Source organism: Manduca sexta, chromosome 12 (genome assembly GCF_014839805.1).
Source record: "Manduca sexta isolate Smith_Timp_Sample1 chromosome 12, JHU_Msex_v1.0, whole genome shotgun sequence".
Taxonomy (NCBI): Eukaryota; Metazoa; Arthropoda; class Insecta; order Lepidoptera; family Sphingidae; genus Manduca; species Manduca sexta.
The window spans coordinates 7,805,216-7,832,051 of record NC_051126.1 but is presented as its reverse complement, the minus strand read 5'-3'; the positions used below and the strand labels follow the sequence as shown (position 1 = coordinate 7,832,051).

The 26,836-nt window shown below is 33.9% G+C and overlaps 1 protein-coding gene across 2 annotated transcripts; it reads left to right on the top strand.

The window, feature by feature from the left end:
• Positions 1-56: 56 nt before the first annotated feature.
• On the top strand, positions 57-26,611 carry LOC115440368 (pH-sensitive chloride channel 2). Of its 2 annotated transcripts, none has more exons than XM_030164634.2 (8): positions 57-289; positions 20,683-20,875; positions 21,711-22,023; positions 22,132-22,293; positions 22,628-22,783; positions 23,026-23,191; positions 23,574-23,778; positions 24,425-26,611. In XM_030164634.2, the coding sequence occupies exons 1-8, from the start codon at positions 213-215 to the stop codon at positions 24,671-24,673; spliced, it is 1,521 nt and encodes a 506-aa protein (XP_030020494.1). In that variant the 5' UTR covers positions 57-212; the 3' UTR covers positions 24,674-26,611. The 2 variants fall into 2 exon arrangements, with proteins under 2 accessions (XP_030020494.1, XP_030020495.1); XM_030164635.2 differs by having other exon boundaries at positions 22,132-22,287; positions 24,425-24,673.
• The last annotated feature ends 225 nt before the right edge of the window (positions 26,612-26,836 follow it).

Below are 26,836 nucleotides of genomic sequence, written 5' to 3'. Positions count from 1 at the left end.
TTTACCTAACGTGTATGTAAAAGCTCATTTGTTTACACCATAGCTTGCATGTAGCGGATGACTCCTGCGCAGCCTTTATCCAACGTCCGCTGTCCGCATAGAGAGCAGCTTCCAGTTTTGTGCAAATGCAGTAGTAGCGAACCGATCACGCGAAGCGGACCGGTCGCAGTTCCGTGCTGTGTCTCCCGTGAACCGATGTTCAGTTTTAAATCATGACTTTAAAAGCCGCAGTAATTTATGCCACGCTCATATTATTTTTCAAAGATGTACAAGGACAGAAATCACAAGTGTAAGTATTTTTACTTTATTAATATGAATTTTATTGTTAATATAAATGTTTTCTGTTACAATTTTAGTACTATTATGACTAAGAATTAAATCATTATTATACAATTAGGGACCTTGACATTGTAAAACACCTATTCAAAGAATAGTTTGCAAAGGGTATTATCGGTTTAAGTTCCCGCTGTATTTGATTGAGATAAATTTATCAACATTTTTATTCAATTTCGTACGAAAATAGGTTATTTCATACATCTACCGTCATTTGAAACAATCATTTTATTTTAAATTATATTTTTCAATGACAAAACCATTCTCTACCGTTTATTTTAGTTACCCCGAGGGCAATTAGCCGTCCTCAAAACGATACACGAGTCCAATTTTAAATGAGTAAACAATAGGTTGTAGTTGTACGTATACGTGATCGACTGCACTTAATAGCCCGCGCACTACGCACAGTGATAACATTTGTATTTTTGTTTCTATATCGATTGTAGTCTGTATGTATTTATAATTTCATGTTATTTTTAGCAATAAATCACAATATATTAATCAAAATTTTGTTTACTAACTCAATTAAACAATTGCAAATTTTATATACGTACCAGAATCATGTCATCATGTCAATCATCATCATAGGTAAGAAATCATGTAAGATAATTTAACCTTAGAAATCGTCAGGACAAAAAGAGTACAGCTAAGTAATTTAAATACGATATATCTAACTTCTGGGTGGTTTCGCTAGTGGAATTTTGCCATTTAGGTACCATTTGGTGGGTGATCTCCAGACCTCTTTATCAGATGTTAATATAAAATAGTAAATAGGTAGGTACTATTTATTAATAAGTTTTAACCATAGACATCGGGGTAGTCAAATAACCAACAACCTTTTAGTTTGAGGTAAAGAATTGTAAAACATCGTACTCAAAATTTTTATACTAGTATTGGCCAATAATATAATTATTGAGTCTTTGGCACACCCCATCGTCAATGCCTTCGACACTGCATACATATAGCAAATAATATACCTAATAATTATGAGAATTGAATTCCATGAATTCAATTACTAGAGGCAGGCGGCCGCTAACAAATTAAGCTAAATCGTTTCTGCAACAGGCGTTATATAAATCTTGCGCTGATTACACGTTCACGTGAAATAAGGGTAGATAGAAGTTAGAAGGAGATTAATTATAATCTCCTTATTGTTCATTAAAGCATAGCTACAATTATTTTCCAGCAGGCTTGTGTCTCAAAACTAAAAAACTTCCATTTTCATAAAATTGCAGGTTTGATAATTGATAAAATTAGTAAGTAGGTACTTTATAGTAATATTAGTAAGTGGGCTAGCTGTACCAGGTTTAGCAAGGGTTGGCCGACTTCTCACCCCTGGGCGTCAGATATTAGACAGGGCGCCATAGGTTCGAGCTCGATGCCTTTGATTTATATAGCAAGGTGGCTTTTACTATGGATCTGAAAAATGTGGCGCAGAAGAGGCATCGAAAATTAGTTAAGGCCTGCCCAGGTTGGTAGAAAGCTGGCATCAGCGTTTTTGGGGTAGGTACACTGTAGAGAGACATACTTCTTGCCAATCGTAGCTATGATATTAACTTCCCGACAATGCGATAAGTTTAGCATTCAGTATTTTGCTGTCCTGTCGTGCTTCTTGTGTGGTTCATGGAAGGGTATCGTAAAAAAGCGTTTATACTAACACGACGTTTTGTTATAAAATATGTATTTAGTTAAAAATGTACAATAAAATTTTATTAGGTAGGCATTGTGCCTACTTGCTTTTCATTCTGGAATTTAGTACCGACTCGAGTACTACATAAAAGGAAAAATGGAAACTAACACGTCAGAGTTCTCTTTGCCCATGGGTGTCATATGTATCTTGGTCCTTTAATAAATACCTTATTGTTCTACGTGCATAAATAAGTTTTGCACGAGAGGTAAGATGATAGTCATTTTGTGTCGTGTTGAGCCATGTCATTGTACTTATTGTTACCATAACGATCCGTGGTCACGAGTACTGTCCAGCTCATTAACGGATTTATAATGAATAGAAAACAGCTATACTTGCTAGTTAAGCATAATACCGAAACCGGTAGAAATATTGTAGTGATTTCGTGTGAAACCTAGATTGTGGCCTACTTATATTTAGTATATTATAATTTTCCTTTTTTTTTATGAATTCCATGAAATACTGAACAATTTATTGCAATTAACTTTGAGTCATGATGTGATACTTATTCTTTGAATCATATTGTTTCTTAATATTTAGTATAATGTGTCAACCACTCTCATCTCCTGTTGCATATAGATAGTATGAACACTTTTTTAAAGTCCCAAAAATGGACAGGACGTCATTACGCCAGAACAGGAAAAATATTAACCAGAATTAAATTCAGTTGAAAAGCGTACCAACTTGTTTTCTTCAGTGAATTAATTCAAAAATAACTAGGTAGGTAGATAATCTATATAAAAAGAAAAAAAGATGACAAAGGTATAAAAAAAATCACAATCACCCCTTATATCCCCAAAGGATTAGGTAGTGGCGCAACTCATGCACCCACTTCCCGCCAAGTCATAGAGGGCAAGCCAATCGAGTACAAACTTCTGCTTGCGGGCTTATATTAAGATTATCACTTTACTCATCCCGGGAATCGAACCCAAGACCTCAGAACTGCAGTCGTACCGTAATATAACCACGCTACCGAGGGCGTATATATTTTTTCAAATACCTGTAGGTATCTTGTTCTTTTGCCCTATTTGGCCCCACTAGTTATCAAATCGCTTTAGCTCATGGACTTGATCAATACGTTCCTCTTTCGTTCATAATCAAAAATTTCACAAGTAGAGTTACATGACCTGGAATTCCAACCTAGGACCACGGGTCCACTGCCCCTAATATTATATCCTTTTTGATGGCCTTCTTTTATGTAATGCACGCGTATCAGTATCATATTTGTTTATCTTTGGCTGTTGCTTCCCTTAAAACTGGATTACGTTTTTTTTATGCGGGCACGTCTAAGTGACTCCACTGCACTTGATGGTAAGTGACACAGGCTGATCTGGAACGCGACACACTTACGTGGTTCACTTTGGCGGATTTTAACATCATAGCCATATTTAGCCATAAGTAACCACTACCCGACAAAGTATTAGATATAACTAGGCTTACCATACGTCCCGGTTTGGCCGGGATAGTCCCGGTTTGAGATCCCTGTCCCGGCGTCCCGGTCAAACTTGAACAGCATCGACACCCCAACCAATCATTCCCCCGCCGCGCCTCCTGTGCCACCCGCGCCAAAGACGACACAAAAGCGAGCGAGAATGAGTGATACCGACTGCAGCAAAATGAAAATGAGCCTCTTTCTCTTCTGCGTCCCGGTGTCCCGGTTTGGCTCTTCTTAATTATGGTAAACCTAGATATAACTACTTAGTCTGGCCATAAATACTGTTACACTTAATTATAAAAAAATATTACATTTGAATTTCGAATCTGTCATTTTTATACGATTGTTCATTGTGTTTTCTCATTTTGGCGCCAATACATTGTAAAATATTTTGCGATATTAAAATGGTGTGGGGTGATAAAGAGAACCGAATCGCTGTGATAGCATTACACAAAGTAGGTATGGAGCCAAATGCAATTTTTAAAACTCTCCATACACTTGGTATTAGTAAAATGTTTGTGTACCGGGCTATTAATAGGTACAATGAGACCTCCTCTGTTTGTGACAGAAAAGATCTGGCCGTCCACGTAGTGTTCGTACGAAAAAGGTGGTCAAAGCAGTAAGGGAAAGAATTCGAAGAAATCCTGTCCGAAAGCAAAAGATTTTATCTCGGGAAATGAAGATAGCACCTAGAACCATGTCGCGTATTTTAAAAGATGACTTAGGACTTGCAGCCTATAAGAGACGCACTGGCCATTTCTTAACTGATAATTTAAAGAAGAATAGGGTGGTAAAATCGAAACAACTACTGAAGCGGTACGCAAAGGGAGGTCACAGAAAAATTTTGTTTACGGATGAGAAAATTTTTACAATTGAGCAACATTTTAACAAACAAAATGACCGTATTTATGCTCAAAGCTCTAAGGAAGCTTCCCAATTAGTCGACAGAGTGCAACGTGGACATTATCCGACTTCAGTGATGGTTTGGTGGGGTGTTAGCTATGAAGGAGTGACTGAGCCATATTTTTGTGAAAAAAGGTATCAAAACATCGGCACAAGTGTATCAAGATACCATTCTTGAGAAGGTAGTTAAGCCCCTTAACATCACCATGTTCAATAACCAAGTATGGTCCTTCCAGCAAGACTCGGCGCCGGGTCATAAAGCTCGGTCCACGCAGTCTTGGTTGGAATCGAACGTTTCGGACTTCATCAGAGCTGAAGACTGGCCGTCGTCTAGTCCCGATCTTAATCCGCTGGATTATGATTTGTGGTCAGTTTTAGAGAGTACAGCTTGCTCTAAACGCCATGATAATTTGAGTCCCTAAAACAATCTATACGATTGGCAGTGAAGAATTTTCCCATGGAAAGAGTGCGTGCTTCTATTGATAACTGGCCTCATCGTTTAAAGGACTGTATTGCAGCCAATGGAGACCACTTCGAATAAGCTTTTTATATTTTTAATTGTTTTATATTTATGTATTAAACTGACACACTGTAAAAGTAATAAATGTTATTTGCAGTTAACAATTTTTCTTTTTTTTCTTTATTACAATATTTATGGCAAGACTAGGTATATTGCTCTCAGTAACATCGCTGTGCATCGAAACCTAAGTACCTACTAATATGGCGCATATTAAACATCTTAATATGTAAGGCATTGATATGTATTATAATTATTTACACTATAGAATGGTCAGAAATACTCAGAATACATATATAGACATGTTTCCGTTACATCAGTGTTAGCTGTAATTGTTCAGGAAATATAAGACACGGATGTTGGATAATATAATAAAACGTACCTACGATTTAGGCGTATGCTACGAAGGTGGCATTTTGTATAAATTAAGACATAACCCTTAACTTTATATATACTCGTGCCTTTAACTGTGAAGGGCTAGGCAGATGTCACGGTATGCGCAAGTTATTTCAGACAATAGCGACTTTGTCTGATGTGGTCTGTCATCATTTTAAATGCCACTACTGAGGGCAGCTTACATGTTCTTTCCCATTGAAAATATCATGTAACTTGTGATTGAGCGACCTGGACCTGTACAAACTCTAATGGCTGTCAAATGCGGCAAACGCCAATCATATGGTAACCCTAAGTTGAACAAGGCCAGCTCGGTATTTAATTTAAGAGAGGACAGTGAAATTCTTCGCGTATAAGAAAAGAAATGTTGTACAAGGATTAATTACCCCACTTGTTAAACAGATTATGCTGTATCGCAAGATGAGCTAAGCTCTTAATTACCCTGGTTAATGACGCCGACAATGAGTCAAATATGTAGCTAACCGCGCCGTTCATTTAATGCTAATGTAAAGTTAAAAGATATTTTTAAATGAGTTTTTCAAAAATAATTTATATAAGAATTTATACATAAAGGGAAAAAATATCTCAAGATTTTTAACGTTAGCATGATTTACCATTTTTGACAGTAATAGAATCGGTGTAAAATTTAGAAGATACCTAAAACGTACAGACATTTCATTATTATTAGTAAGTCTATAAAAAATATCGTCGACGTCTGTGGGGCACGGTTCGCTAATTTGCCGTGACCGCGTATCAGATGGTTGTCAATTCCGTGTTTTAAACCAATATTGATATAGGTATTAAGAGGACATTATAATCATTTGATTTTATATTTTTTATATTGGTCCTAAATATAAAATCCTAAATGGTTAACTATGAAATAAATGCTTATATTATTGTCTCCGTCTTACAAAATTTTAACATTGAAGGTTAAAGAAGTCTACGTACCAATTTACCTATGTTACAAATGTGATGATCAAATAATCAGGTGTAATTACTTGAGTTATTATATTTGACAAATAACATGATCAGTCTGACATTAATAACCGGATTGAAGTAATACATGATTGAAAACGTTTGTTAGTCACAACACGTTACTTATCTAAAGGCATACTTAGATTTTTATTTTATTAATAACTTATTTATACTAATAAATCCGATTTATACCAAACAACTAAAATTCTTTCCACTTACGCTATAAGTATACTTTCACTGTTGGCAAGAATGTCTCGCAAGTACTAAAAGCAATTACGTTTTGACTAATTGGTGCGACAGAGCGAGGAAGCAATGATTTGACCTTTTACAAGTTTTTACTGCTCAAGGCACATTGATGCCGGTGAATCGCTGTTATCAATCAAGTATATCTTGACAGTCAGTCAGTTCTACGAGACCATATTAGAAATTTTACCTTTTTTTCTAGAATACCTATGCTGTTTTTACGAATACGTATAGACACTAAGCCAACTAACCATTGATCTTAATTCAATTTGCATATACTTACTCTGTAATGTTCTTTTACATTTACAACTAAGTAGGATATTACTAATAATAGACTCGAATACGGAGTGTATTGATTTAATCACACTTAAGATTTTAACATTCTAGGATAAACGTAATTACATATCGCGATAACCAATTGGTTGGTACTCATGATACTTAGATATGAAATATCTGATTTCTTCTGTAGTACCTATCTCGTAGTATTTTTTGTCTACGAGTGTCAGTAAACTAATAGACTGATACATTTATTTACAATTTCAACCTTAACATTTTCCAAGCAAATATAACTAAGTAAGTAGTTACTTAATTTAAATGATTCTAAATCTAGAAAGACTCCATCATTAAATGTTAATATTATAACAGGTTGCACCCCATAAAATAATTGTATGGCTACCTCTCTAGGTAGAGTTAGATCATTAAAAAAAAACTTCAAAAGATTCGAATGAACTCTAAGTTTCCCCATCATAGTTTTTACAGATTCAAATAAATCATTTCATTTGATTTTATTTTATTTCAATTCATATTTTATAAAACCTAAGCTTTATGACATAGTGTAAAAATCTAGATTGTACTGTGTTCACATGTCAATTGTACGAAAGTAACGAAGCTGTGAGCTCAATCTAATAGTAAAGTAGTATAAATTTTAAATAACGTGCTTACCATCTGTAAAACAGTATCATCAAACAGTTTCAAGGTTTGGAGTTTTTATGTTGGGTTTACCTATGCCTAATATTTATTTAATTATTTTGTCTCATATATTAAATGTCAATTATCAATGATATTGTTAAAGGATTTGATAACAACTTATCAATGTGACGACACTTCACAGTATAATGCAAATTGTAAGTGTCCATAGCCATGTCCTATTATTTATTATCGCTAACCATTATAATATCTACCATTATAACATCTAACCTTACACCTAACCGGAATCATAATACTATCATGAGAAAAATCTTTCCTGTTTTTAAATAGAACTTTTTCTACTTTATGTGTTTGTCGGACGTGGAGTGGTAAATAATTTTATGTATTTAACATGAAGTACCTATCTATGCATCACAACTATCCATAATGGATCTCTCGCGGAAATGCCTAAATAAAATGAAGTACTAACCTTAAAATAATTAATGTCGTCTATAATTCAAATACGAGCTTTTATAGTTTTATGATATCTTTCGTATAATTTGTGTATTCAATGTCTGTTATGGCGTATCGGCACGTGCTGGCGGCGGTTTCGCCGCTGGCCTGTCCACCGGCTTTCGTTAGTTTCGTACCTCCTTGACGCTAACTTTGCCTCCGATTTTGCTGCCGCGCCGGCTTTACCGGCAGCCTGCAATTTAAGTCCTTAATTTCGCAGTAGTGTTGGGACTCGAAGTGAATCGAAGTTAGTTGTATAAGGAGTAATATATGTTTATAATATATTTGTATACATCCAGAAGACGCGCGTGCCGGTTGATGCGCCGATACGGATATTTGTTATTCGGTACCTACTTAGTTAAAGCAAGCGGAACGTTTTAACAAAAAAAGTAACATCATTGCCTTTAACTCGCGTCGCTGAAACTGCTGAAGCAACTGTCTGTTTTATAATAATATTCATCAATAAGTCGAGAGTGTCTGTGTGATGCCTAGTAAACATTTTTTTTATTTATTTAATGGTAGGTACTTTTTTAAGTAATTTATTAATATAAGAACTTATCCATTAACAAACCAAATAAGCCACAGTTGCTTTGTGTTACCTATGAGAACTACTAGTGCTAGATCTATAAAGTTGGTTGATGCCGTTTGTATCGGACGTTGCCATCATCCTGTTGCATAGAGCTAATCAAAGTACCTAAACAAAAGGGTTATATCTAAATGTAATTATAGAGTACATAACCGAGTGTACCTATATGTTGAGTTATAGACGCTGTTGAGAATCGAGAGTTGCTTCAATTTTGTCATACATTATTATCTTAAGGCCTCTTCACACTTGCTCGTGATGACCTACAGGTAATGACGTTTCTGTGGACGGTATAAATGTGCGAGGTCGACCATAATATTCATAAATACCCGTAATTAACGTCAAACGGATTGTTATCGGCTTATTAGTCATAGGTAAAAATATTGGTGTCTTTTTGTAGATCCAATTAAATTTCAAAAATTATTTAATTCTTAAATAACATACTCAGGCAGGTACTTAAATCACTTAATTATAATATAAATTATATAAAAAAACTCGTTCATTCTAACTCTATACTTATAAAAGCCCGTGAAGCCGTAATCGCGTTATAAACATTTGCAACACCAGCCCTTGCCCTTGAATAGGGTAGTCAGTGGCACCAATTTTTTTATCGTATCGTATCTTGCTACCCCCAAGGCAATTCTTGCGCGTTCAGTCTCCACACCGAATGCACGCCAATGCACGGGGGGGCATTTGTCGCGACCCTAGACATACAGTTAAATGTGTATACCTCATGGTTACTAAATCACATTGAAGCCTATAAGGGCTGGCGAACAATTTCTAGCCTTCTCCCCTCCTCCCATCCTAAGAGGTTCCGTTATCCTTCCACCACACTTCCTTCCCAGCTATCCCCTCCCAACATTTCTCCTGGGCCCTGTAGTCGATAAGCCGGGGGATTCCAATATCCCTTTCGCGGGTTTCTGCCGGTGTAGACTGCGGGGTCCAATACCCGAAAAAAACGCCCCTTGCTTATTTTAATTAGACTCCCTTTTACCTTGAGCTGACACTAGAAGTTTGCTATAAACAATGACGAAGAACGCGAAATTTTTAGCGTTACTTATATCATAATAATATTAACAGTAGATATCTACCGACACGTTTTTGTAGCTAAATATGACTGGTGAAGTAGATATTCAAATCTTACTCATAAAACTCCAAAGCTCTACATAAATCTCGCTCAGTAACTTTTTCGTTGTTTTTGCTAAGAGTAGGACGAGGATTAACTTGTACCAAACTATTTAGAGAACAGAATCGTTGGATAATCGTAGATGCGATATTCATCTTAAGTACTTATTATTACCTACTACTCAGTACTCATATTTCTTGTCTATATTGTTTGATACTTACTCTTTGGCAAATTAAATATGAATGACTTTATTACAATATTCAATAAAGATTTACAAAACAAGATCCGACATTGACTAAGATCAGACGTAAAAAAACATTAATTATTGAGACTCTTATTTCAAATGCTGAGTGCTAACCGCAAACGATTCAGGACCATTAAAACCGGTTTAATAAAGAGCCCGAAAAGGAAAGACCCAGTTGAGATGTGACAAGTGCTTAAGTAGGTATATGATAACCGATCACCAAGGTTTACAGGGATATTTTTTTGCAAACCAATTAATAGAATAGGTTTTGATGTATACAGGCTTCATTTCACGTAAACATAAAAACGCAGGTCATAAGCGTTCGTTCCTTTGCCTTCCATAGTAATAAAAATATAACTAAACATTATCCACTATGAGCCATATTAAAAAATATTACGCATATTTAACGTTCTTAAAGAAAGCCGTTTTGTTAAAAACCTGGTTGCCAATGTGCCGGGTAGTTATTAATTGCGCAAAGAGTAAATGTTCTTCAAAAGTGCAGTTAGGTTACTTTGATACTGATTTCAAATTTCTATAGGTTGGTAATAATGATCGAGAACACTTTTCGTTGTTTTAAAAAAAACTATCACAAGTATTTCGAGCACTTCTGAAGTTCCATTTTTGGATTTTAAGTAAATTTGCACATTATTATTCTTTTTTAAATTTCGTAAACACATGTTAAACAGGCGGGCTTCATGGCATAAGCATTCTATCCCAGTCGTGGTGCAAAGATAAACAGGGGCAGGTGTAAAACACAACCATGTCAAAAACAATAATAAAAAAAATATACCACGTAGGTTAAGTTTTACTTGTAGTCGAATATATTATCATTGCTTCCACTCCGTACCTCAAAGATATACTTATAGATTCTCAAAGATATACTTATATACCTCAAGAATAGCGATCAAGGTAGCATAACCCGCATAATGTTATTACGATTACAAAAAATGCCGAGTTATAAAAGAGTAAACTGGCCATCTCTACTGCCAAGGTACTGATCACCTTTGTCAATCACATGACTGTTACATCATAGACAAAATGGATGTAATTCAGAACATCTGCCCTCGCCAAAGTTCAAGGCGCATTGACCGTCACTATTTGCAGGTATACATCGTTAATCGGTTTCGATCGTTATAGATAACTAAAATTTATAGTAATAGAAATAGTGAAACTAATACTTGTTTAGAAACCATTTTTGTCCAAAATAGCTGAATTTGGGCAACCACATATACTAACTTAGCAGTAACAATATAGTTTTTAGATCCAATCCTAGAATAGGCCTACTTATGAATTACGATTAAGTATTTAAAGATTCAAATGATTTATAATTTATATTAAAATGATTTTAAAAGATTGAAAGGATTAAGGGCCTACACAGATGTTTTTAAAGAGCTAAACCTAAAATACAAATAAAAGACGTTGCAAAGTCGCATTATTAGTATTTAGCACTGGTATCTTTAACAGACACATCTGGTATGCGCCACGCATTAAATGCGTGCAGAAAGCGTGCAAATCGGAAACATGAATTTGGAACCAATTTTTTTCATACCGCACCTATATAGATAAATAATATAGAGAGATAATAGCTTAGCTTAGCTAGAGCTCATATTGTCCTTACCGGTAAGAATAGTGATGCGTTTTTCCGGTTATTTTATGAGCTTTTATATAACTTGCTATTGTTGGTCCAATCGGTTTAAAATTTAGTAATCCTAGGGCTATCACAGACGTTTATTTTACTTTTTATTTAAAAGAAGAAAAAACATTTACAATCAGGCTTTTTTAAATAAGTGAAATTTAAAAATATATTTTTTCTATTAATTTATCAAAATCATTATCAAATTTTTATATTCCCTTGCCTGGCAGCCTAAACTGGCTACTTTAGTTTATCTTGTGAGTTGATTTTAAATTTTATTTCTTGTTTTAAATATACGCAGTTTTAAATATATCACTTGCTTAAGTGATTTGATTTTAATAGAATTAATAACATTTATAGCGGCGATAGCCTAGTTGGGTGTGGAACGGACTGCCAAGACGAATGTCCGCAGGTTCAAATCCCAAGGGCACACACCTCTGACTTTTCTAAAAATCACGTGTGTATTCTTTGTGAATTTATCGTTCGCTTTAACGGTGAAGGAAAACATCGTGAGGAAACCTGCATACCTGAGAAGTTCTCTATAGGAATTTCGAGGGTGTGTGAAGTCTACCAATCCGCACTGGGCCAGCGTGGTGGACTAAGGCCTAATCCCTCTCAGTAGTAGAGGAGGCCCGTGCCCAACAGTGGGACAGTATATAATACAGGGCTGATATTATTATTATTTATTATAACATTTATTCCTACGAAATGTTTTGACATAAGTGAAACTTTGTTTGCCAACGTGATAAATAGAATATTTGATTGACTGGTTTGTAGTTTTATTATTATAAATGCAGTAATTGGAAAAAACATGAATTAAGTGACAAGCTTCATGTGGTTTTAAAATAATATATATATACTTTATTCTGCAAATGGCTCTACAAAAGAACACAAGGGATATCAATGTACAGATACATTGACTTTAAAAATTGCTTTTCAATCCGCCATAACCAATTGTACACTTAATATTCAGCCTTAATACACAAGTGTCGAAATTAAACCTTTGTCAAAGCATATTGTGTTTTGAAGGTGGTAAGTACTATCTACTTTCCTGGTCACGAATCAAACCTCATCATCATTCGCATCATAGCTTTTTTATTTGTTCAAAATTCATTCACCATAGGCAATGAAGGTAGTTTAAGTGAACCTAAAAATATATATTTTATTGCTTGTTCAAAAAATACGTAAAGGTAACAAAAACATTTAATAAACCACTAATTATATTTTCATATCACCTATTATCAAGTTTTAAAGATATAATATAAATAACAATCAATATTGATAGTTTGGAAGTAATTGTTACTTATTTTAGACACAAGAAGCTTATATTAGAAACAACCGTAAGCGATGTCTAGTTAGTAAATGAGGTTCCTAGCGACTGTCGCGGGTGTACTGCCTTCTGGAGTCGACATCTGACAACTAATCGACCTTACAGTGACAATCCAAACAAGGGGACAACATTATTATGTTCCTCGCGTACGATAATGTGAAGAAATAACTTTACTCTGCCAATTTCCAGACCAAATTTCCTGTATTGTCTATTCTACGACCTCAAACAAGGTAAATGCGCATCATAAATATTCCTTGCATAACATTTATTCATTGTTGTCGATGAATTTTAAGCAACTAAATCATAAAATGACAGGTTTTTAAATATTTTTACTGAAACAATATAATAATATTATTTAAGAAAAAATATATTCTAATCTCTTTCTTAAACAAATTGCGCTATTGAATTGTCTTCAACATAATAAAGCGCATTTTTACTAAAACAATAACATACATATTTATAATATGTAAGTTATAAAGTCATACATCCACCAGAACACTAAAGGAAGCTGAATACTGTATAATATGCTACATAAAGTATTTAATAAATACCTGTTATAAGGCGTTACGAGACTCGGCGGGATGAAACTTTGTATGAAACTCAAAAACAACTTAACTGATTTTGATAAATCTTTCACTAATAGTTTACATTGCCCCTGACGGCTATAGCCGGCCGAAAATGGTCATTAACTCGGACAGAGCCGCGAGAAAAACTAGATAATAATAATAATTAATATGTACATAAAAGTAGCTTTTCTTCATATCATACATATTCAATTTTCCGGATTTTCATTTATCGGAATGCCTTACCACATTCAGTTTAGCTAATCGAGTCTCCGCTGTACATATCTACCTACAATAATTTAATTATGAGTCCTGTAGAAATTAAATAGTAAAACACTAAAATTTAAAATATATCAGAGTATGTAAATACCTGAATAATTAACTAAGGAAAGAACATAATAAATAATTAAATAAAACACCTACCACTTTGTAGGGCAATTTCTCATAAAATACATAGTCATATAATATGTAATCTACATTCTACATACATCCTAGTTTTAATTATGAATTGATAATAATGTTAATAAACTGAGTTAATAAACTTTTTCGTGACTAATCGAGCGTGACTGCAGTACCAGGCTATAGTGAGATTAGTATACGAAACGAATTATCGGTAATTAGCGACAATTAGGAAATAATAATACAAGTACGTATAGGTGTATGTTATTTATTTCTTATATATTATATCGTGTATGTTCAATAATTATACACAGGTGGAAATGATTAGCTCCACTATGTATACAATCAATAATTCGTGATCGCCATATTCAAATTGAACCTGGAAGATAAGATAGATTAATATTTACTTTAGAGTAGTCAAATGAATTGCGTAGATCATAACAATTAATATAATCGTGCTCAAGGAGCTATTCACAGGCAAGCCGCAGCGGATACAGAGAGGTCGGGTACGTCCAATTAGACACAATGGGATTATTTACCTGCTTTTTATCAATATACTTACCTTGTCAAATATTTTTGCAGTAGCCTACCCCAATAAACATTAGTGTTATAACTATTGTGAATTTTTTTTCTTGCGTTTATTAATTATTTAAGGATCGAAGAAAAAAGTACAACACTGATTGGCCTAATTAACGATTAAAAGGTCTATTGGTAAGATTGGTATCACAGATTGTAAATTATTTTAGTGTGGTTTATATTATGGTGATGGAGGCAAGAGATATTAATGGAAACGTAGCCAATGTTTATTTTTATGGTAATTAATCAAGAATCGCGATGTCGGTCGACAGATTATGTAGTTAGGCATATTTAATTTTTATGATACTTTTCGAGGCGACGCACGGCGATAACACTCATTCTTACTTTGCAAACAAGCGAAGATAGATTGTAATAATAAATTACCTACATCGTAGCAATAGTTAGGTACGCGTATACATACGTCACTTTCTGGGTCATTTTGTTTTTAATTATCTACGCTATGCTGCACTAGCCTTTTGAATATCTGTAAGAGTTTTCCTCTCCTAAACGCCTAAATCATTATTTATATTTTTAACTTTACTTCCTCCAAGCCAATATAGGTAAACTACAACATAATGTACCTACACCAAGGCCCAAGATTTACTTGCAGTAGGAGGGCGAGGCGTCGCGGCTTTATTGTGAGGATTATAGTAATTGAAAATTAGTTATCGATTTTACCAAATTATGATAGAACCATAGTTAGGAAGCTAAATAATTAAGCCGGGTAGTCTGATTTAAATTTGGATGGGAAAATATTTTCCTATATTAACATGGCCGAGACGTATGTCCGCAGGTTCAAAACTCAAGGGCTCGTTATGCGTAAGTATATTCTTTGTGCATTATCGCTTGCTTTAACCGTGAAGGAAAAAAACATGAGAAAAACTGCATGCCTGAGAAGTTCTCCATAATAATTTCGTAGGTATGTGAAGTCTACCAACCCACACTAGGCTAGTGTGGTGGACTAAGGCCTAATCCCTTTCAGTAGTAAGAGGAGGCTTGTGCTCAGCAGTGGAACAGTATATAAACAGGGCTCATATTATTATTAATATATTTTATCATGGCACCTAAATGTTTTTCCGTCTTATTCTTTGTTTATTTCATAGTCTATGTAATCTCTAGCTTGAGATACATCGACGAGTGATAAACTTAGAACTACGTGGTAGTATCCTTCTAGAATTGGCAATTATCTTCAAGGAAGTGGTGAATCATTTGCCGGTCCGCCCAGATGATAGCCAAAGCACCTACAATATGTAAAACCGGCCATACTGGCCAACGTGTGTGGCGATTTGGGATAACACTATGTATTACGTTACGAACAGACCGACATAATTATGTCGAATGAAGGATAACCAAGTTGCAACAGTAGATATCTACTTTAAATTGCACTACATTTATCATCAAGTGTAATAAACACAGCCGTGTCGGTAAACGAAAGGGTTCAGGAGTCAGAAGTTAATTCGGCCAACATATCGGCGAGTCTATTGTTGGCTTCTAGGTTACAGATAATATTCTTCGGTTTTCGGGTTGTATAAAATTATAGTTCCATAGTATACAATTCATATATTGAATAAACATTTACACATGCAAGGAAATAATAAAATATGCATGGTATGTACAATAAGTGACAACATGCGTATGTGAATAATGCAAGCATATCCTGTTTTTTAGTCGCATTTCCTTAACTTAAATAACAACAATATGTTGTTATAGTTTTGTAACCCTTCAATTTAGACATTAAATATCTTAGTTTATTCTTTATATGACCTATGTCATTTCATCCACGAAGACGCGCCCTACCACCTTTTGGGCGAGGGTGTTACGGGGAAGGGGACTTATACAAGCATTTTCCTCGATTCTATATATCGTTGTGTGTGTGCACTTATGCTACTTAGACACACTGTAAGCGATTAGGAAAAGTAGTAGGGCGCGTCATGGTGGATGAACTGATACATTTAATGTGATGCAAATTGCAATATATGTAAGTATAGGCCTCTATATTAGGTATACAATAGGTATGTAAGGGAAGTATGTTAGATCGATGAGTTTCGGTTTACTAAAACTTACTCAACAACTCTTTGTAATTCAAGGTGTTGGATGGTGTTTCTACTGTTTATAGACGGTCGTATCGCTTACCATCATCATCATCGAATGGCAAGCTCGTCTCGTCATTTAAAGCAATAAAAATGAAAAATAAAAACATAAGTATTCTTACAAATTCACAAATTTATTTACATTCAGCTTCTAATAATAAATTCAACAACACAAGATAAGTAATTTAATAATAATTATTCTAAGTATTTCCTACAGTTAGTGAAAAGCCAATTTCTTAGTAATGACTCTGAGATTAGATTAGGTAGGTAGGTACCATTATTATTATACTAAATAAATGTATTTACGTTGACTAATAATCGTCGTGCAAACATTAGGTAGTCGGTGATAAAATATTGTCTTTAAGTACCTACGTAGATTAGCTTTTACGTTTGCATTTACTTACAATAAAATAGAAAGCTTTAAAGCATGCCTAACTCAATATTTCTTACCAATATACAGAATATTCATTCTTCTGTATATGAAAAGGTAACTGTATTTTTCGAGACACGAAGTTATTTAATGTGGATTACTTATTTAATTTACTTCAAATTAAATTATCCCATATAAAACGTAATGAGATATCTGCTGAATAACAATTTAGTCACTTAGGTAGGTGCTGGAAATATTATATTCTATATACATATATGTGACCGCAGTTGGTAAATATTAGATATATAGATACCGATCCTAGATGCGTAATAAGCATATGACCCTGCCCCCGTGGAGTTCATCTCCACAACGTTGATCCGTCCGTAGTAGCACGGTGCGTTTTCAGCGGTCCTTCTACCGCGCACGTGCAAACTTTGGAATAAACTCCCTGCATCGTTTTTACCTGAGCGCCATGACTTGACCTTCTTTAAGTTTAAAAAGAGTGCTGACTTCCCGGTAGGCAACGGCTTGGCTGTGCCTACGACATTGCTTTAGTCAATGGGCAACAATAGGGTACCGGACTCATTTTTGTTCTTTACTATTATCAAATATTTACATAATATAAATTATACTTAACACAGAAGGAATTATGAAAATCCGGTAAAAAATTAACCAGTTATGTCTTTGAATTTCGTTGGAAGGGGTAATTAAGAAGAAACAGAAAAGAGACGAAATAGCTACATGTGACGTCATCGAGAATTACGACGCGTGCGAAAGAAAGAGATGAAGCGATATCCCCACATTACGCCCACTTCTGCACATTACAATATTTTAATCATGAATTAATCGCTCATTTTTGAACCAATTTTTATGCAGTTTTCGCAGGTGTGCTTATTTTTCTTATTATTAACCATTACATATAGAATAATGTACAAAATCAAGCATAGGCCGGTCCCCTATTATGGCAGGCGAAAAAATTTATAAGTTTCATGTTCATAACTACATATATAAACATGTTTTACGTTGATGTTACAGAAGGTACATACATATGTATCCACTACATAGCTTGAATACATTATTAGGACCGCTTGTTCTAAATCATATTCTAACTCTATAATAGCTGTAATTCTACCAAATATCCGAACATTAAGCAAACGTAAAGCAATTATAATAAGTGATAGGTGATTTCGAAAATTGCACTCATCTGGATATTGTCTAACTAGGCAAGTTTTATCCCTATTGGCATAATGATAAGGTATAATAATTATATTTTAGCAAACCATGATTAATTTAAATCGTATTTTCTAAATGTATACATTAGTTTTACGTCTATTAATTGAGCATACCGTATCTGGCGCTAACCAATAAACATAATATTGCGTAAGATATTATTCACTAAAGTTAATTATTAATTGTTTGTATAACCTCTCTACTTTAGAGTCGATAAATAATAACAGAAAATAAAAATTTAATGAATGCATTAAATAAAAGTATGGTATATAATTATGATTCATGAAGATTACAAAGTCGTAGCATAAAGATATATGCGCTTAATATGTATTTGTAAATTATAAGTTAATTTGCGTACACAACCATGTACTACGTCAATTTAATATTTACTAAAACTCTTACGGTAAAAAGTAGAACGTTATCTGTGTGTAAAATACCGAATGACGAAACAATAATCCTGCAGCTTATTTGTACCAGTGTAGAAAGGAAACAATATATAGGCACTTCCAGTTTGAATAATACCAGAACATATTTAATTTACACGGCGCGGGCGGCTTAGCGTTAATCTAAAAGCAAATCTCGTTGATATCAAAAAGAATTGGTTCATAATGTTATCAGGCACCACAAATATTAACACTGTTGTCGTTAGCAGCTCCTACATCGGCCTTGCAGCGCCATGAATCCATATTTTATACTGATACAACGTCTCTTTGTAAGCACCTAACCAATGTAAAAAAATGTTTGTTTAATATTATAGGCAGTACATACCAGTAGGAGGTACCAACGTATTGACGACATGTGAATTCTGCGAAGGTGTCATGCAGTGAATATGTATCTAATATATTTATAACATTAAAGAAATTTAACATTGTTGTCAAAATTGTAGGAAAAGTATTGTAGCTACGTCTATTAGCGACTTAGTGGCAGTGGCGTCCTTAGTAGAAGTGAACTTTTGCGTGGGAGCAAAAAAATTTTTAGGTAAGCTGATGCTTGGATGGTTAACAAAGTGGTGACCTTAAAAAAATCCTCAGCTGAGGCACTCGACAAATCCTTTAGTGTAAGCGCGAGGCCCCCTGTATAGCAGGAGACCCCTGGTCATTAATCGGTTCAACCCTCCTCTTACCAAAGCCGCTACTGTTCAGTGGCATGGATAGGAGAGTGCGGACGATGGGTAGTATTTTTTTTTTTATTAGATACCACATAATAAAAGTCGAAAAACGGATCTTTATTTCCAATAATAAATTGTAATTGCAATTACAATACATTTTGAGATGACATCCATTCAGATGGCTAGGCACTTATTTATTTCCAAATACTAGATCTAGGTTAGAATTTTATGACTTGTTAGATTGCCTACAAACCTGTTATCGATTGCCGATTTTATCACGTTTGACGTTATGTAGAGTAATTGTGGTAAAGATGACTACTGTATGAAATCGCACTGTGATTTGAAAATTATTTATATTATCAAAAAGAATTTAATTATTATTGATAGACCCGCACTAGAATATCAAACGTCTAAATAAAAAGAAAAAGATGTTCCTTACATAAGTACCTAAGTATATAAAAATAAGTAAAAATATATCAACCCTAACAATGGGCAACAAATTCCGTGTGCTTCTTAGGCGTGACGATGATGCCTTTAGAAATGAAATATCATTTTTTTTTTTATCACATATGAAGATGTAGTTATATCGCAAATTTAACAGTTCAACATTAAATAAATATTTCATTATTATTTTCTTTTGATTAACTACCTGCGTCTTTAACTTTTCGGGACTTTATTACAATACTTCAACTTTACTCGATGTGGTAAGTATTCGTTACTGCCGATCTATTTCATCTGTATGCCTCGCTCTTAGGGTCTCTATTCTTCATCAAAACTAGGGCCTCTATACTTTTAGATAGACTAAAATTCCTCTTGATTAAAAAAAACTATGGAGCTTGCGTTAAAAAAAAATACTATCCTAATAGGGTGGTAGACTGGTCGTTATGTCTTTCTAAATATGTAAGATAATGATCGGTTTGATCGCATCTATCCTCCCAGGGCGTTTATGACACATTCTATATCACAGTTCCTATACATAAAATTTACCTGTTAAGTATGTATTTGTAGAAACAGAATTTAATATAGCTATGGTGAATGTTCGGTTATTTCTTAAAGTTGTTTTGATTTGTGAGTTCCTAATATTTAGTATGTACCTAATAAGCACTACTTTTAAAAGTGAAAACCTATTCGTCAAAAACCACAATTGTGTTATATGGCACTTTTAGTACTTACCCTTACGATAAAAAAAAAATGAAAAACTGTTAGATATTTCAAAAATAAGAAGGTTGTTTTGTAAGGGAGCTGTTTTGTTTTTAAGTGAGACGTTAGTTGACTGAAAAAATAAATAAATCTATAATTACAATGATCGTGAAGTCTTTAAATTACATCGTTGATTTTTAGCGCCGCGCAGTAGTGTGTGACACCTTAGTGGAGGCAGTTGGATACGTAGAAATTCAACTCGTGTAAATGACGCATTAGTTATTCTACTTGCCGCCATCAACTGTGAAATTGATCTTTTGTTCTTAGCGGGCGAATATATTATTATTTTTGTACAAAAGACTAAAGTGATTTTATTTCTTTTCAGACAAATTTTACCACCAGAATGTCCAAGTTTAGACAAAGGTGATTCATATACTCAATCTGAATTCTTGTCGCGGTTGGCTAATGAATGCCGGTACGACCGGTTGCTGCTGCCAACTTATCTAACTGGAGACGTGGTTTATGTTCACGCCAGCGCTTATGTTTACTTTATACAACCTGCAGAAGCACACGACTTGGTGAGGACCGTCACTAAATAGTTTATGTTTATGGGCAACTTGGGTAGGTTATATAGTAGGCCCGTTTGCCTAGTAAAAGATTATAACAAGAAAAATAATTGCCTATTTCGAACAACATACGCTTCTGTCTTGAATTGTTCTGCTCTTCTTTCTCCTTAATTTCTCTATCTAAATTAATAAGCATTTGCACATTCATCAAAAATACTTATATGAACAAGACTGATCATTTTAGTTTTATTTTACATAAAATTATACCTACAAAACATATCTTAAGTAATAAAAGAGACAAGATATCTAGCAATTATAATGATTCAGACTAACTTCCAAACATGGCTGCGTCAAACTGCGATAAATTTATTTATTCTACATTTATGTATATTCTTATGTAAAGAAACAAGTTGTGATGAATTGTATTTTCTTGCATGATAGTGTACACTGTGGTTAATAAAAAAAAAGATCTCTTTGTACATAATATAGTAAAAGATCTTAATTTTAACTACATGAATCACGATGCCTACTTCAGAGTTCTATGTGACCTTTTTTAGTTTAATAGTGCAAGTTAAATATTTTTTTTACGTGAGCGATACTACACTCAATTTAAATATTTGTTCATCATTTAATTTTATTTATAATTTTAATTAATTCCTCTTTGAAAAAAATATTTACGAAATTAATTAATAGTGGTGCAACTAGTATTTTGTAGTGAACCTAATTCTATCCAATGCGCTGAAACGAAGCATGCTTTTTAGGCGCAAATTACATTTTGTCGACCACATGCTTGAACGTTAAAATATTCGTACGAAATTTACATAATTTGTATTAAACTGTTTTCCAGAATTTTAAATTGCATTTCCTTCTACAATTACGTTGGACCGACCCGCGTTTGGCGTACACTTTATATTCGCCTGAGCGTTCGAGAATCATTGGTGAAAATGACTTACGACAGCGCATATGGGTGCCCCATCTGTATATGTCTAACGAACAATCTTCTAGTCTTATGGGTACCGACAGCAAAGACGTACTTATATCTATCGCGCCCGACGGCGAAGTGCTATTTAGCAGGCGCATGCAAGCTGTACTTTACTGCTGGATGAACCTACAAAAATTTCCATTTGATGATCAAACATGCTCTATGAACTTAGAAAGCTGTAAGTACTATTGCGAATTGGGATTCCCAATGACAAACTCCTTTGTCCTTTGACTCATACCAAGACGGTATTTTTTTAAGAGGATAATAATTTGTTTACTACTTTCAGGGAAATACAACGCTTCTATACTGCGGATGATGTGGGAAAAGGACAATCCGGTTCGTTTATCCTCCGAACTGCACTTGACTGAGTATTCTCTTATAGATTACTGGACGAATGAGTCAGTAGTTCGGGGGGATATAGTCAATATGCGTCTCGGTGGAGGTAGATGTAATGTCCTTTTGTCTTTGTGTTGTTCGGTTACGCTATGTTTTTATATTAGCTTTATATACAGGTTAAGTTTTCAGCAGGGTCCTTGTGGTTGAAGATCAAAAAAAGTAGTTTTAGACATTTCGTATTTCGATTTCCAGACCTTAAACCAGTTAGACCGGCCGTTTATACTGCAGTAAAATATTCTTACAGTGTGACTCTACCATTTAAAAACTATCATAAAACTGGCCTAGCTAGTCGCCATGTAGGACTCTACTTAAAAATCACCTGTATAACTATATAAAATGAGATAGTTCTCTTGACTTCACATTAAAAGAAAATTTTCTTCTTACAGCGGGTAACTACAGCGCCTTAAAGTTCACTTTTAAGCTTGGCCGTGAAGTAGGTTACTATCTTATGGATTACTTTATTCCATCTATGATGATAGTCGCTATGTCGTGGGTAACGTTTTGGCTGCAAGCGGATGCTTCGGCACCAAGGATTACTCTTGGTAAATAATTGATTTATATTTTATCAAATACCTAGTAAGCACAATTTCCTTTTTATCATAAGATAATAAGATATAATTCCATTTTATGTTTGTTTAAAAGAGATCGCTTTTAGCGACAAAACCACCTATTGATACTAACTATAATTAATAAATATGTTTGTGTATATTTTTTTCCTTTTACTTGTGTGATGTTCAATAAAGGGTTAGGTGTCTATATAATAATATTATATTTTGTATTTCAGGTACGAGTACAATGTTGTCGTTTATCACTTTGGCGTCTTCGCAGGCGAAGACTCTACCAAAAGTTTCTTATATTAAAGCCAGCGAGATCTGGTTCTTGGGTTGTACTGGTTTTATCTTTTCTGCTCTGGTGGAATTTGCCTTTGTCAACACAATTTGGCGTAGAAAGTAAGATATTGCATTGTGTTATTAATTCTGATATTTCAATGGACTTATCGCGTACACTATATAATTTTCCTATGTGTCATCCCCCAGAACGGTGGACAGAAAAATTTGTAACATCAATAATATTATGATTTTAAGCAACTAATATGGGAAAACTAAACAAATTGTACCTCTTTGCACCTTTGTATGAAATGTTTCAGATAATATACAAATTATCATTACCTGCTACATTTAGCACACACATTAATATGTACTTACCTATTATTTAGCACACTAATTGCAAATGCGACCCAAATTGATTTTAAATTACCTACTTACGTATCATCCTTAAAATCAATAATTTATTCAGCTAGTCGATAACAAAACACATAAATCGCATTTACAGGAAAGCTGTTAGCCTGAAAAAGGTAAACAGCAAATATATTCTGAAGAGTACGCTCACGCCGCGGCTGGCCCGCAAGGAATTACAAAAGGAGTTGCAAGAATCATCACCGCAGCTAACGAAGTCCCGCTCCTGCTCCTCGCTGCAGCAGGAAACTAGTTGCAACGACCCTGCTGGACCTGGATACAACAACTACCTTACAGTGCATGTAAGTCTTTTATACATTCGCAGTCCTCAAATTTTGAAGTATTTCGTAGATTTCAAGAGATTTTCGGCAGAGGAGCACATCAAATTGCATTTAAAGCAACAAGAATGATTATGACTGCGTCTTCGAAAGTGATTTTATATAAAATAATATGAATAAGTCGTTTTTACCTTTCTGTTTAATGCAACAACGCGGGACCAACGAGGTAAATCGCAATGTTTTCTGAAGGTATTTACTCAACTTATAAGGTAATCTGATAAAGTTATGCCTCTAATTATGCCAATTATATCTTTTATATATAGAATAACTACCTATTTATAACTGTGCTTATTACTCAAATTCCTTATTAAGAAATGTAATAAGATATTTTTTTATATATTTCGAATATTATCTATTAGTTATTATTATTATTATTTAGTTCGACTGAATAGCGCACCAGATTATATGTGGATTTATTAATGCACTCATCGATGACATTTAACTTCCGTAAGGAAAAAAATAGTAATTTTATTACTTCTAGTTACATTTAACTTATATAATTACGTGCCAAATTTCATGTTTCTAGACCAACAGATTATCTCACTTAGTTACTTAATGTTACGTATTTTAATAAGTAGATTATTTACATTTCTTGTTTCGCTAATTTCAGAGCTTCCCGTCTGCTATTAACTTACCAACGATAACAACGCAAAGCTTTGATGACTTGATCACTAGTCCTGGAGGTAAGACTCAGAGCAACGCCAGCGACGGCTCCGACGAACCTCCGAAGCATCACACCTGGACGACTATGACTCCCCAGGAGATCGCCACGTGGATCGACAAGCGCTCACGCGTTCTCTTTCCACTTATGTTCATATTCTTCAACATTATCTATTGGACTTTCGTCTATTGTCTATAATGCCGTGTAAAATAGGTAATGCTTTGAGGTTTGGCGTTAGTAGTCATATTTTAAGTAGAAACAAACCCGAACGAAGTTTCAGTAAGAAACATAACATGGGTCTAGCTAACCATGTTTGCTAAATTGTCTTTATACAAGTTCAATAACACTACATAAAGATTTGTGGTATTGATAAATGTACCTACAAAGGACATGTCATTTCAGAGGTTATTTGGTTGGTTATAAAATGAGTAACAAAAATAATGCAGAAAAACATTTAAAGTGGGCAAATATTTGTAACGGTATACCGCAGTAACTCCAATATGAAAGCACTAAATAATACCTTATTCAAAACTGCTAATAAGCGCAGACCACACTTCGCAGTGATTCAGCTAATAAGGAACTCTAACTGCGGTTTTCCGTTGACCACTATTTTGTGCGTGGTTTATATGCATTTACATTGGTGTTAATGAACATGACTGTAAAATATTGTAAAACAAAAAATCAATATCATTGAGTTACACTACAATCATACTAGAAGTAATTGAACATAGATTTTGGAAACAACTCTATGATAGATATATTGGCACAATCTATCATATAAAAGGTCAAATAAAAGACCTTCATAATCGTCTAAAATAAAGACTTACACGGGTAACTAAAAGGAATCTTCTTCACGCAAAACATGATTTACTAAACAAGTGAAAGAACTTATGTCTTAACTTGCCACAAACTATTTCACACACAATTAGTAAATACTTACAAATATACTATGTGTGTAACTTTAACCTGATGACGTAAAATATAAAATATGTTAACTATAAATTAGACATACTATAATAGCGATAAATATGTTACGCTTTGTGTCGAACACAATTAGTTCTTAAGCTAGTTTATTATTTTAGTTAAATGATAAAACTAACAATGAGATTATTAATTATTTAATACTATTGTCAAAACTTAGTTTTGCATTTTCTTATTTATTACTTTAGTTGTACGAATACCGTCCTTTTGTTAGTTATGTTTGTTTTTGTTATTCTGAAGCACGAGATTCCTATTACAAACATGTTTAGACCTGGAAAGTATAATAATTACAGACTTAGACCTGGGTTATACAAAGTAAATCTTCATTTTCAAATCGTCTCACTGACGAACATAAACCTAATTTGGTTCATGCCACTTGTCTCTATCCTGAGACTTGGGAAATGATATATTTAATGTCGTCAAAGAGCAACGAAATCTGAAAACTGTATAAAATTGTACTTTTGACATATTCCTGACATACTTATATCTTTTAAATAAAAGTTACTACAATATTATAAAAAAATGATTATAGGAAGTACAAACTCTACCTAAATTCAAAATCAAATACTATGGTAATAAACAAAATAATTAAATAGGCGTACAATGCAGACTAATTTTTGAAGTATGTACTTAAATACATACTCATGGTCATGAATATACAATCAAATTAAAAATAAAATTTCCAGGAACTTGGAAGGTATGCCATATAGATAGTGTTCTTTTTTTATTCGTTTACTGATAGAAATATTACGAAAAAATCAGTGTTTTATAATAAATACGGGATACTATTGATCCGAAGTTTCGGGATTAGGATTTTTTACTGCAATTGGCTGTCAGTAATTTTCAAACACATAAATATGAATTAAGTGTATATGACTATGTTTTACTTGTAATATATTTAACTATCTATTTATGAATAAATTTAGGAAATACGTCATTTAGTAAATAGAAAGTGAGTCAAATAACTTATTTTTAAGCATTTACATAGTTAGATACTTATATACTGTCCAAATTAGTGCCTTAAATTATGAAATAAAATTATTGTTACCTAAGTAGGCTAGATGTTAAATATTTAAGATACATATTTATACATGAGTTTATAATAATGTTCTTTGTAGATACCATTTGAAATCTCAATATAAAATCGAATTCGTTGATAATTGTTTAATTATATAAAACCTACCATAGCTGTTAATAAATTAGGCAAGTTTACAAAGTACCTACTTACCTACCTCGAAGGACGCCTTCGAATACAAAAAGTTGAATCTAATAAGAATTTCAACAACACAAATGATGCTACCTTACTCCCTCGCTGACACCGGGGGGCTAATTTGTAGACGCCCTAAATGACGAAATAATCTAGATACATTTTTTTAGTAT

Coding starts and splice junctions, on each gene's coding strand:
- LOC115440368 (XM_030164634.2), top strand. CDS start 213: ATGACTTTAAAAGCCGCAGTAATTTATGCCACGCTCATATTATTTTTC. Junction 290..20,682: donor CAAGGACAGAAATCACAAGT/GTAAGTATTTTT, acceptor ATTTCTTTTCAG/ACAAATTTTACCACCAGAAT. Junction 23,779..24,424: donor ACAACTACCTTACAGTGCAT/GTAAGTCTTTTA, acceptor CGCTAATTTCAG/AGCTTCCCGTCTGCTATTAA.